Source organism: Tympanuchus pallidicinctus, unplaced genomic scaffold (genome assembly GCF_026119805.1).
Source record: "Tympanuchus pallidicinctus isolate F22 unplaced genomic scaffold, pur_lepc_1.0 scaffold1, whole genome shotgun sequence".
Lineage (NCBI taxonomy): Eukaryota > Metazoa > Chordata > Aves > Galliformes > Phasianidae > Tympanuchus > Tympanuchus pallidicinctus.
Window position 1 is genome coordinate 54899368 of NW_026294618.1, and position 13419 is coordinate 54912786.

A 13419-nucleotide genomic window follows, 5' to 3' on the forward strand; every position below is an offset into this window, starting at 1 on the left:
TTACCATGTTTGTCTACGCTGTCTCCTTCAGGTGGAGATGGATTTCTGCCTTCTGCATTTATAACACGATAATTATGCAAGTCTCTGTGCCTTCTTGCTGCATTCTTTTTTCCAAGGCCTACCTCTTGCTTTTAGTTCTGTAACTGTCTCTTGCTACCAGTTACCAGTCTCGTCATTCCTTTGCATACAGAGTCCATTAGCGAGTTTATGAAATTCCTGCTGGCAAACTCCAATGTCTCGGTTTTTAATGTCTCTAAAAGTAAAAAGTTTGCATATGAGTAAGCAGCCTGTGTAATTTACCCATTTTCTTATGCTCCCTTTCTGTCTTTGTGTTCTATGCTACTTTGTGTGAACTTCATATGAGCTTCTTCATATGGGGCTAGAATTAAGTAATTATCAATTAGAATTTAATTGTTTCTTTTCATAGGGAGCTGTAGTGCAATTACTATTGCATAGCAAGTGCTTTGCTTTAATGGAGCTGTGGGATAATGCTACAGAGATGAGACTACACCGTATGTACTTGAGGGTGTGCCCGCACACGTTGGTAGGAGCTGAAGTTGCGTGTGTCTATTGGTATTTATTACAAACTAAGTAGTATCAGTCACAGGGCTAATTGCAGGTTTAAAATGTACTTACAGATAAGTTTGGTGTGGTCCCAACTGCCTGAAAGCAATCCTCATGAACAAGGCCTGGGATTTTCCCTGCATCGTGCTGTGTTTGTAGCCATGGCGCTTAATTTAGGAGCAGCATGACTTAGACTCACTGCAGTAAAAACCAAAAACGTGCAGCTGTGTTAGGCAACCAGTCTGTTAAGTGTTAGTCACTGGGTGGAGGTACCTATTCTTCTCCCCTCGCTTACACCTGAGGATACATGAAATACATCTGGCCGTAAGGCAATAACTCACAATACATTACTAAGCTCAGAAACCACTGAATGCACTTCCAGTGCAATATAAGATACTGGCATTTTGAAAAGCTACCTTCATTAGAACGTGTAGGATTGATTATTTGTTGTAGTCGGCTCTGACTGTTCTGGTTGGATGCAGCTGTTTTTTTCTGTGTGTTCTGTGTTTGCTCGTGCAAGTACAAACAGGTGTGGGAAGAGGACATGGGTACGGGCAATGACTGCTCTTACCTGGCTCTCTGTGGCAACTTTTATCTCCTTGAATTTCAGTTCAAATTCTGCATGCTGTGACAGTTTTGCCTCAAGATCTTTCAGTTCGAACCCAGTTCTCCCAGGTTACCAGGTGTGATGTAATATGCTTTAAGGAAGGATTACAAGAGTGTCTGTAAAATTAACGTTTAGTTACATTTACTCCAGATGTCCATTTGCCAGAGTGGACAAGTGTTCAAAGCATGTCTGCAGATCCTAGTGTCTTCCCCTAGCTGTGCATCAGGACATGGGTGATTGTATCAGGAGACTATCAGTATTGAGGAGGGTTTTACGAGCAGATTGACAGCTTCTGATCTATCATGTATCCAGACTGGCACAAGTAGAGCTAATATTAAGAGATTGATACAGCAGTTGTACAGACTTTGTTCAGTAAAGGAAAGCAGAAGTTATGCTTGCCTTCTACAGTCAGGCAATGCCAGTAGTTTATGTTGAGTGGCAACCACAATTTGCTCTGAATATGGTTCCGTAAGAAAGCAGGGGGTGAGGGATGTCTTGTCTTCAGGAGTTGCTGGTTTGGAGATGGACTTTTGAAAGCTGAAACTCAAGTAACTAGTAAAAATAAATAACTGTAGCTCAAAATATGTTATCTCACTGAAAGAAACTTTTTCCAAAAAATTCAGATCTCCACAGCGAATTCCTGGTTTCTCAGATCAGAAGTTTAAGTTTCTCCTTTGTGAAAAGGAAACTGGCAAAACTTTTGTAATTCAAGCCTTTACCTGCAGTACTGGTATAAGAATTATTCTGTTCATTTATTTACTTTATTATTACTCTCTGAAGGTTGTATGTTGATGGGGTAGAACACTGCAAGAGGAATTAAGTGATCTTCTCTAAGATTCTACACTATCATTTTATCCTTTTTTAAAAGGGACTGTCGACAGTTGTCTTCCTCTGCAGAGCCTTCTGAAACAAAGCTGCCAAATGTGTTGGGTTTAAACGCTATTTAAGAGCTTGTTAGGACTGTTAACAGAAATGATGGAACCATCATAAGATGCAGAAAACTTAATGTTTGGGAGCATTCAGGTACTTAAAACTTCGGTGCTCATAAGTGGATGAAGTGAGGTGGCTCCCAGAGTGTTTCTCCCACTAGAAAGGAGTTATCCCATCTCCCTAAAGCTTAATGTCAATCTCTTTGTCTGCTCAAAGGAAACCTTGTTCACTTCAGATCTTGCGCACGTGAGGGAATAAGCATGAAGTGCTTTCTGCAGGCAGGAATTTACAGCTGTGATCCTTGTAACACTAGGAGAACTGAAGGAAAATAATCAAAACAAGTACAAATACAAATCTTTCTGAACAAGCATTAGCTGATTTCAAATCAAAAATAATTCCTGGAATCCTCTACTTGTTCTTAATCTTTCAGTCTGAGCTTGCCTTTCACCCAAAATAATGGTGTTTTCAATATCATCATCTTCCCCCACCTGAGGAAATCTCAAGCCTTTATATTACTGAGTTCCATGCACAGGTGGCCTTGTTACTGCCCCTCTGTTTTCCACGGAAAGCACTCAGAGACTGCAGGATGTGTCCTAAAGCTTAAAGTCAGCTTAAGAAATATTTGGATGAAAATTGTAGAAAAATCTAACCAGAATAAATACTTGTAACCTCCTGTGAATTCTCTGTGGTATACTGACTTACCACATGGAGTTGTATACTAAATAAAATCAAAAATTAGATGGCTCGCCCTGACTTCTGCTGCATGAGGCTGCTTGGTTGTTTTGTCCCAGCTATAGACCTGTTTTCTCTCCTAATTTGTTGTGTTTACTCAGTGAAATTGAATTCCACATCACTTCAGGCAAGTCTTGGAGAAGTTGTTTTCTTCAGTGCAGATGGCTGTTTGCTCCAAATATATGAGGCAGCCCAGGGCTGCTTCGTTCTTCTCTTAACCCTTCTGCCCTGAACCTGTGCTGTCCCTGTCTGCTGTCATAGCACATTGGCTCTTGCCATGCTCGACGTTTTTCCATGACTGTAAGCTGCTGTGCCTGTCAGTCATGTGTTGTCAGCTGCCTCATGTCCACACAGGCTCCTGTTACCTAATACAGCTTTCTTTGACCTCTTTGCTTTGTCTTCTTATCTGCTTGTTGTAATGAGGATGAAGTAAAATTAAAGTGTGCAGTGACTACCAGGAGAGGTCTTCGCTGGAAGCTGTCCTGGTGATTTGGCTGAAGCAAGAGTGCAGCAACTTCACCCTGACTGTGAACATTCCAGCCACACAACTTCAGCCTGAAGGAGCCAGGGAGGACCTGTACCCTTGCTGTTTCCCTTCGCCCTGTTTGTTTCACTTGGGAACACAATGAGCTGTCAAAATTTCCTGCCCTGCTTCCACAGAATCCTTCCTTTTTCTCCAAAAAGGATTATTTATCTTAAGCTGCTAATTGTATAAATTGTCAGAACAATTGTTTAGCTTGATTTTAAGGTGGAGAGCAAAGACATGTAAAGATCTTCTGGGGCTGATGAAAGTCCCATCAAAGCCAAATCAAGTCAAAGGGAAGGAGACTGATGTGTTGCCATTAAAGGCCCTTGACTTACGGAAATTCAAAATCATGTGGTATGGTGCAAATCTGGCACAATCCCAATTCTTAGTGATTCTCTGTTCAATGTACTTATATGTAATTAAAAGTAATAGAGAAGAATATAAAAGTTTTCCTAATCAGTTCACCAAGAAAGAGTGGAGGAAATCAGGTGTGGTTGATTTAGCCCACCGCCACTTCCTAACTAATCCTTCTCAGAGAGAGACTAGGTGGCACCTGGTAAAGTATTCTGAAATAACAGATTGATGAGGTAGAGCTACTGGATAACATCTTTGACTCATCAGAAACTTGCCTTTCCTGAGGGCAGAGTTAATAATCCTGGAATGTAAGGGTTTTAGTGGTTTTTATTGTCAGTGGGAATGCAGATTTATTCTGCATATAGATTTCTGTAGTGTTTGACATAGTCCAAGCTTCTGAAGTCTGTGAAAACGTAAAATGATACAAATAGTTGATATTGATCATGTCAGTAATCTCCTACGACTTCAGGTCCTCAAGTTTGCTTGTTAAAATTCATTCACGTGTTCTTAACTTGAAGTTTATTCATTACCATGCACATTCCTTACCAATTTCAGGTAAAGTTTCAGCATTAAGACTTTACCACCAGTTGCTTGCATTATCTCTTTCTTCAGTATAAAAATTCCTCTGATGACCGAGATGGTTATTTTTTTTTATTCTGCTGCTTATCAGCAACAGAGATTACTGCAGGATGATCTTTCTTAAATGAAATGATTCTCTGGTGCCCTGATCACCATTCTAGATGTCCCTCTCTGTCCTTTTTCCAGGAGGAACTGAGCTTTCTCAGGCACTCTTTTTTTACATGAGCTTCCATTAAGTGTTGTCTGATGGCATCAACACCTCCCTCACCTCTGAGTCTGTTGGAATTACCTTTCCTGAACTGTGTATATATTTTTGGGTTAGCAAGGCTTTAGTTCCATAGGAGATATCAACAGCACTGTGAGAGGAAGTTGTGCTGCTAGTAAAATGGAAGTGGAAGCTGCAGGCATCTGGGCCGTAGAGGCAAAGAAGATCACAGTAGCAGTGAAGTTTATTTAAAATAATTGTAGCTGTACATACCTGTATATTCCCAGCTTTGCGTTATCATTAGATCTCACTAGCTTTTCTTCTAAGCCAAGGTCATTAGTTAAAAAAGAAAAGAAAGGAAGAAAAAAAAAACCTGTTCCCAGTATGAATTTTTTAAAGACCATGTAGTAATTGCTCACAAGCAGAAGTTTCCTTTCAGCGCATCTTGTTATCTTCTTGCCTTTAGTCTTTTTCCAATTTAAAATTTTTGTACTCATCTCTTGCCTTCTCTCATACATTTGATGAAGTCCATATGGTCGAAATATACTGTAATGTTATTTTCCTACCTAAGAGCTATTTTATTAGAGGTAATTCAGTGACAGGCTTTATCTGGTTTTGGTCTGTCTTTGGAGAGCTCATGTTCTGTTTTCTTCTGTATTTGAGTTGTCTCCCTACCTACAGCAGTCTCTCCATCAAAATTTGGGATCACAGTGTTAAGATGAGAGTTTCCATTTGTAACCCTGTATGATTTTGTTATTTTCCAGTACTATGGTGTACCTCTTGATCTGATAAGTCTGTTCTTTCATGTTCAGAGAGAAAAATCATTCTTTCTTACGCTACTGCGTATCTTAAGGTTTGGGGTGTTTGTTTTTTTTTTAGACTTTTGGGGTTTGAATTTTGTCTCTTTCAAATCATTTGTTGAGTCAGTCAGGAGTTATATGTTTCCTAGTCTGTTAATGCAGGGGGTTATTTGCAGTTTCCTTTTAATTCATTGATGCATACAGAAAAACAGAGGCCTCAATTAAGGCGTGCTTTGAGTCTAAACCCATTCTTTATTTGCTGATAGCTGATGGGTGGCAGGCTTAAGCCTGCCTTTTCTGTTGTGTTTTTTTTTTTTTTTTTTTTTAATGTACCTTATGCCCTGTGCTCGCCATTGTTACCTTTCTGCATGAGTCAGCCAACACAGCGGGTCCACCTGTGGTGGTGAGCAGTGCTTTTATGTGAGGGTGCTGACAGGGGAGATCTGACTCATGGATGCCAATGAATCCTGCTTTACTGTTTTACAAACTATTCGCTCCACCCAGAGAGAAGGGAATAGGTTTCTATACCTGAGTTATTGCAGTTGCACGTGGCTTGAAACTGCACACCTCTGAGCTGCCACAGTTGAGGGGCAGGCAGAGGTTTACCCCTCCTGCCATGCAAAAGGGTGTGTGGGGTTAAGGGCAGCTCGGGTAGCTTGAGGCTGGATCCTTGGAGCCAGCAGGGGAGCTGTGGGTTGGCAGCTGGGCACAGGGAACACATGTTCTGTCACTGGAAACAAAACAGCCAGATGAAAGTAAAGATTTGTGTTTATAATCTGAAGTGACTGTGTTTGAAATATTCTTAATTTGAGTGCATGCTCCTGTGTCTTTCATGCCCCTAAGGACCCCTAGAGGGCATAGAAGATTTTTTTCCCCCTTCAAATAGTCAACTTAATCATTCTGTTTGGCTTTCTTCCCTTAAAACAATTGCAAGCACATTTTAAGAGAACTTTAGATAGAAAAAATAACAGCATCTAACTAGGTCCTTCTTTCATGCTGGAAGATGTTTTCTTGTTTTTAAACATGAGCAGTAGAAGCTAGAACTAGCAGCCAAATTCTTCAACAACTTTTGTTTAGATTATTCAGATGCTGTGTTCAGGTCCCCAGAGGAAGCACAATTCAAAATAACTAATAATTCATAATTGTACTGTGAACTCTGAGAGGCCTTTAGCAAGCTGTCTCTGGAAGTACAGTGAGTATGTTTTCAGCATGATGGCCTGTGCTCCTGCAGAGGAGGAATTGGTGTTGCAGAGAGCTGGAATACCCTGACCTGAGCTTCTAAATTCTCAAAACTTATTCTTTAAGAATATTTAAGATCTCGTTCTTGGGATTTTTCCCATGTGGAACTGGGAAAGTTACAGTACAATATACGATTTTTACATTTCCATATTTAAAAAAAGCTATCTACTTTCTGTCTACTTTGAAAGAGGTTTTGTATCCCCTGCACATGCTGAGTAGCATCTTTCATCTCAAACGAGTTTTGCCTATTTCATCGATGTTGCATAGCAAGTCAGGTACAAATCAATGTGAGTTATACAGGGATACTTACCATTGTATTGTCACTTTGTAATGCATTCTAAAGCTGTGGAAATAAACATACATTCTAAAGCTGTGGAATAATGCTGATTTGAGAATGTCAGGTTTCAGTTAAATAAAGCAGCTTCTGTGTTAGAAGTGAAGGCAGCTGACGTTTTCCAGAATGGTCAAGAGCAGCAGTAAGAAAAACAAGACAAACAAAAAAACAACCCTCGTATTTTGGTTTTGGGCTTTTTTCATCCTCTCATGGTTTTGAGGCCAGTCCCACAGCTTTGGAGGTCTGCTGGACAGTGAGCCCAGTCCAAGGCCGAGCCCTTCATGTGTGATGCTGTGACAGTGAGAATTCAACTCACTTATTTGGACAAAAGAAACAAGACCTCCACCATACTCCTGAGAGTGTTCTTACTGAGCAGGAAGCTGCTCAATGGGAAGAAGACATTTTTTCTTGTGCCTTTTTCTGATAAGAGGATCAGCTGTAGTGCTTTACCCAGTTACCTAGGGATGTCATGGAGATGATTTTTTTGGACCTTAGTTTTCCCTCTGGAGGAGTGTAACATCACATTGAACAGAAAATAGATCTGGTCCTAAACAGCAGAGAAAGACAGCTGCCCCTTCTAATGTCTCGGGGGATTTTGTGTTTTGCAGGAGATGCACGGGTGAGAGGTCAGACAGGGGTTCTCTCCGAGCGCCGTGGCTCCTACCCGTTCATAGACTTCCGTCTTCTTAACAGTAAGTGCAACCCTTCCTTTGGGTCTGAATTTAATTATTTTTTTCTACTCAGCATAGAAAGTAAATGAGCCAATGTATCTCATCATATACATATCTGTAGTCCAGCTATCTTCACGCAATCAGCATTAATAATCCTATTATTTCCACGTAGTATTTGACTGTAAAATGTTGTGGTTATATGTGAATAGTGTCCATAATGCAGAGCATGTCAAGTAAGTACAGTAGTGCCATGGGGCGTGCTGGGAAGAGCTGGGGTTGCTTCAGAATTAAAAAGATAAACCCCGATGTCCTTTAGCCTCTTAACAGCAGTTGGAACAGATTTATGTGAGTCTGTTATCCGGTCATATAGAATTGGCACAGACAGAGAGCATGTGACAGCACTGACCAGTGGTTTACAATAACATTAATTTTTCCAACAATTAGAACCCAATCCAAAGCCCCATGGAGTCTTCTCATTGACGTCAATAGATTTCGGGTCAGGCCAGCAGTGAACATCTGTTAAAAATAATCTTAACCTCATTTTGATTGAAGTTATTTTGCCACTGTTGTAAATAAAGGAGGGTAAATTTAAAAGGGGGAAAAAAGAAAAAGATACCAAGTTGGGCTTTTTTTCACCTGGTGAATTCTATATACTGATCACAGCCAATTAGCCAGTATGTAAACAAATAATAAAAATACAAATCAGAGAGCTCTTCATCTTGAGCCCTGTAGGATTGTCTCGATGTTGTGCTAATGCAGTGTTCGGGCACAGACAGATTAGATACATCCCTGTGTACTGCACAGATTGCTCCAGTTAGCCTCTGAAACAAAAGTTATTTACTGTCTTCATCAAAACAGACCTAAACTCCAACCCTTTATTTAGCGATTACGCTTTATAATCTTCCAGCCATTGTGGTTTTCATTAAAAAGCAATTATCAGAGCAAACTTTAAAATCTTTTTGTGAGTGCTTTCCAGAAAAACTGGGAAGGGGAGAGGTAGGTGGCAGGAAGGAGAAGACCAGCTGCAAAGGGAGAGGTCTGGCTGGGAGTCAGGAGGAAAGAGACCAATAGGCAGGGAGGACTTGGGCTCTGATCCGCTGCATTTGCACGAGCTGGCAGAAGTACTGCAGTTTAGCAAAGTGCTTGCTCTCAGCTTTGCTCATAGAAGGTGTTTTCTAGGTCTTAACTCCATCCAAATGCTTGCTGTGGCTGTGGTAGAAAGGTGTAAGGGATAGTACAGATCCAGACATTTTGCCAGGACAAGCAGGGAATAACATATACTGGTTGTGCAGAGCTCAGGGTAATTTCATACTGCCAATTGTCAATGATGAATGTGAAGAAAAAACTTCTATATGGCTAGCTGGAAATGTTGATGCCCTCATAAGGACTAAGAGAAAATACTTTATGAATGAGAATTGTTTTAGAAGGAATATACACTCACATTTGAATGTGACTAAGTGAATTCCTTATTTGCTTTTTATTCTGAATACAAGCATGTTATTTAAAATTCTCACTGTATGTCTTCCCCAGTTAAAGAAATCAAAGAAACTGACTATAGGACTTTTGTTTTTATTCCTTATAGACAGATCTTTCCAGATCTGGGATGGGCTGGCGCTGTCCAGGGGTTGTCAGGGGAGAGGGCTGTGAGGAGGGAGGCTGAGAGCCACAGCCTTTACTTGTGTGTGGAGCAGGGTGCTCTGTAACCTTTCTGCTCTACTGCTGAGTTTAAAAGTGATCTGTTTCTCTTCAGGCACCTCTGCTCCTACGTGGGAGGGCAGCTGGGTTTTATGCTCTCTTATGGGTTTTTTTGCTGGGTTTTTTTTTTTTTTTGCTTTTTTTTTTTTTTTTTTTTTTTTTTTTTTTTTTTTTTTTTGCTGCTTTTCCTTTATCTGAAAGTAGGCAGTAAGACTGATCATGACTCTGCAAGGAAAAGCAGTGATCCTGATCTGGGGTTTCTCATTGTGTTCAGTTCTATCTGTACTTTTTTCTGCATGGGGAGTGGTGTAGCCTAGTTTTTCAGTCCAAAGAGTGGACTGAAGTGACATTTATGACACAGGAAGATGCTCGGTACTGATGCATACAGATGTGTTTTGCCAGGAAGTAAACAGACTTCTATTTTATTTGTTTATATCCATCAATTTCTTCTTCCAGTGAATTTCTTCGGTGCATGCTGTATAAGCATCAAAAAGCATGGTGCTACATGTCCTAGTGTCAATAGGCATGTAAATGCCAATGCTGCTTTTTTTTTTTTTTTTAACAGTATCTAAATCTTTAGGTTACATTTTTTGCAACATGTTGTATTGAGGAGGTGAAGAGAGCAGGGCATTAACCAATAGGCAGCTAACAAAAGCTGCTGCAGTAATGAGAAGTGGGACTAGGCAGAGAAAATACTATGGTAAACATCCTCACAACTTGCAGGGAACTGTATCATAAACATTCCTCCAGTTTTTTACTAATTCAGACAAATGGAATTTTAACTAGAGGTACTTTCTGGTATCATCTGAAATATTTTTCTGAGTACCACCCTTGTTTTAAGGTAGAGGGAGCACAGCTATTTGAGCTAACATTTGTGATGCCATCTAAACGTTCCTCCAATGGCTTTTTGTAATATACAGAAACTCAGTGAGCATTATTTCACCTTGTCAGTGCTACGCTGTCAGGAACATAAGGATACTGAAAGATCCTTTTGGAGGAGATGAAGGGTTTTTATAGCATCTTCCTGTCTTTTCTGGACCTACTTGCAAGCCTTCCTTGAGATGTAGTTGCACCTATGGCTTTTGGGACTCTGAGATAATTCTAGAATTCAGATGGATGTGAGATGACTGTGCTCACATCCACTGCTCAGTCTCCATCAACATTCAACAGGTATTGATGAATGCCAGTGGGTGCTAGGACAGAGCCCTTGCCATGATGGCAGGGGATAGCTGCAGTGCAAGCTATGCTGGGTTGCATGCAGCACATGAGCCAGGCATGCCTGAGTTAAGACACCTGTAATTTAGTTCTCTGGTGACAAAGTTGCTCACTGAATCACTGGACTGTATCCCTCCAGTGACTAATATGCCTTGATTAAGAGAGATTTCATTATCCCTTGATGAGATGTGACTGTGGTAGTACATCATTTCATTGCATTAATTAAAAGTTTCAGGGAATTCCCTGCGATAAATCTAGTGTTGTAGGTGGGCAAGTAGCAACAACCAAAAAGACATCACCATATTATGGTTGGATTAGATGCTTTGTTTTATTGCCTTTAAGATACATGGGTGATTAATAACTTTTTATTTACAAATTTGCTTGTCAGTCTGTCAGAAAGCGAGGCATAGTGATTCTCTAGTTTCCATCTCCCTTACACTAAGTTCTTCCTCTGTACTGAATAGATGAATATTATTAAAATGGTTTCTGCTTTCATTTTTCACATTTTATTGAGAAATTCTGCATTAGGAACGTTTGGGTTTTGACCCAGAATCAATCATCCCTTTGCTTCCCTTATCTTGTGTATCCCAGTACCCCAGTATCTGGCAATTTTCATCTGTATAATTGGTATTGAAAGGATGGAGTCACTGTTACCAAATGGTGTAAAAATATTTCTTTTTTCTTACACATTGCACACCGAAAACTTACAGTGGGGTTTGAGAGTATCTAAAAGGTCAAAACATGTTTGCTGATATTCCAAGGCTGTATCTGTATGTTGCCTAGGATCTTGCTGGCATTAAGGCAGAAGCTGAATAAAAAAAAAAAACCTACTTTAAGCTTTGCTTAGCAAATAAATTAGTATATATTATATGTTTTTAGCAACAGATAGTGGTAAATAGTGATAATAGTTACTACTCAGTCTCTTTCCCTGATTTGCAATCTGAATGGAGTCAAGCAAAGTCCCGTTTTTCTGTTTGTGCATAAGGTGATGCTTTGCCAGCATGCAATGAATTATGTAACACAGAAATAAAAAGTATTGTCAGAGTTAGTAAAGGAAGATATGAATTCATGAAAAAGTCTCTATCTCAAAGAACCAAAGTCTGTGGATGTTTGAATCTGCGGTTTCTGCCTGTCTACAGAAAGATCCATTTGCAAAATTTACATTCATTTTTGGTTTTGGATTTTGAACAACTCCAAGGTTTTCAGGTAGGGCCCTTCTCCAGGGAAAATAAAACTTAACCACAGCCACCGACCCAAAACTGAAACATCAAGTATCCTGAATCCAAATGAATGAGGTTAAAAAAAAATTTGGTTAACTGTCTTGTTTTGTTGCCTTTGGCTAGAAAAGGAAGTGGGAGTGAGAGATGCCTTTTTAAATATTTCTGACCTGGGTTAAATTAGGACACTAGAAGTCTTGTGAGGAAGTTTAAAGGACTGATTGGATTACTCGGATCCCAACCCAGCCTGTGGAGATGAAGCCAAAGTTCCAGATGGTTATTAAATTAGAAAGGGAGAGATCTCATGAGGTCTGCATCATTTCTACATAATACCTCCCTTAGTCCTCATGGATAAACACGTCCAAAAGATACTCATCAACTGTAGAGGCACCACAGACTTCTTAATCAGGTTAGCTTGCATCTTGTTTGAATGACAAGAATATTTCCAGCACTGAAGTCAGCTTATGGCCTTGCTTTCAGTTTTCCTCTTCAAGAAAGAGGAATCGAGTTTCTCTTAATAGTGTTGCAGCACAGAGATTATTCTGTTTTCTGGGGACACTTCACACTGCACTCAAAAATTTCTCTTGTCACTGGAAGTTACCCTGGTCTATCCTTGTCTTCCTGCACTCCTCCTTCAATCAAACAACAGAAAGTTTTCTTTGTTTGTTTGAGGTGGATTTTTGTGTTTGTTCTGAATGTTTGTTTTTGGAAGTTCTTAACTTCTGCAAAATTTAATACCAAGGTAGAGTAGAAATTATGTTCTACTTCCTGCTGCTCTTACTCTTTGTTTAGCTTTTGCTTTTCTTTTGTAGAAAATGAAAGCCAAAATGTAAAACTTGCTGATGTATGTGTTTTCGTATGCTAGCAAAATGCAGTAATTGGGGCTACAGTAGCTTCAGAAAAAAAAATAGCTGTGCTGCAAACACACAGTTTTAGTGAACATTGGTGTGATTATGCAGGTTTGTGCCATTTTTAATACAGATTTAGGATTCAGTTCAACTGAGAATGTCCCTTTAAAAGCGTCCAAATTTTGCGTGACCCAGTCTGCTACCCCACCTTCTTTTCTCTGATTAGAAAAGGGAAAGGGTGTACTGAAGATAACACTGGGGATGCTTTCCAAATGACCAGAGGAAAAGAGAGAACAAGGAGAAAGGATCATTAAGATGATAAATGAAAGCTGGGTTTACTGTTGCTACAGGTTATGTTGCTTTTTTTCAAGGGGGGTGGGGATGGGGGGGGTAGGGGATGTACGGTTTCCTGTTAGAGAAACTATAATCGGTTATAAAACATTTGCAGTTCTAGTGGGGGAGGGAGGAGAAGAAGGGTTCTGAATGTGCTCCTGTACCAAGACTGATGTGGCAGAACAAAAGCTCATATTGAAATGATAATGGCTTTGTGGTAAAACAACACACCATACTGTTTCCCGAGGGTTTGTAGGAGACTTAATAATTGTTACCAAGATGTTTGTTTTCATAACAATGATGGATGACCCGAATAAAGGCTGTAAAATGTGAAGAAAATAAAATCTAAATTCATCTGAGATTTGTATATAATCTATTCCTGCTCCTGTTGTTAAGGCTAATATTCTGTTACTTCTTTGGCATCTGCAACCCCAGTTCTTTCAGTCTTAGAAGTAATATGTTTTGGGGTGGTTGGAAAGTTGTAGGACAGGTGTTCTTCGAGTTGCCAGCAGTTGTGCAGGAACTTTGTAATTCAGAAAGTGATCTGTTACAAGCACCATCACCTGAAGC

The 13419-nt window shown here is 39.9% G+C and overlaps 1 protein-coding gene across 3 annotated transcripts in view; it reads left to right on the plus strand.

Moving 5' to 3' along the window:
- PDE7B (phosphodiesterase 7B) overlaps positions 1 to 13419 on the plus strand; it is a 160705-nt gene that overhangs the window by 121431 nt on the left and 25855 nt on the right. For all 3 annotated transcript variants that reach the window (XM_052680755.1, XM_052680739.1, XM_052680749.1), the window contains one exon: positions 7479 to 7562. In XM_052680755.1, the coding sequence (XP_052536715.1) occupies positions 7479 to 7562 (84 nt within the window). The remainder of the gene's footprint in view (positions 1 to 7478; positions 7563 to 13419) is intronic.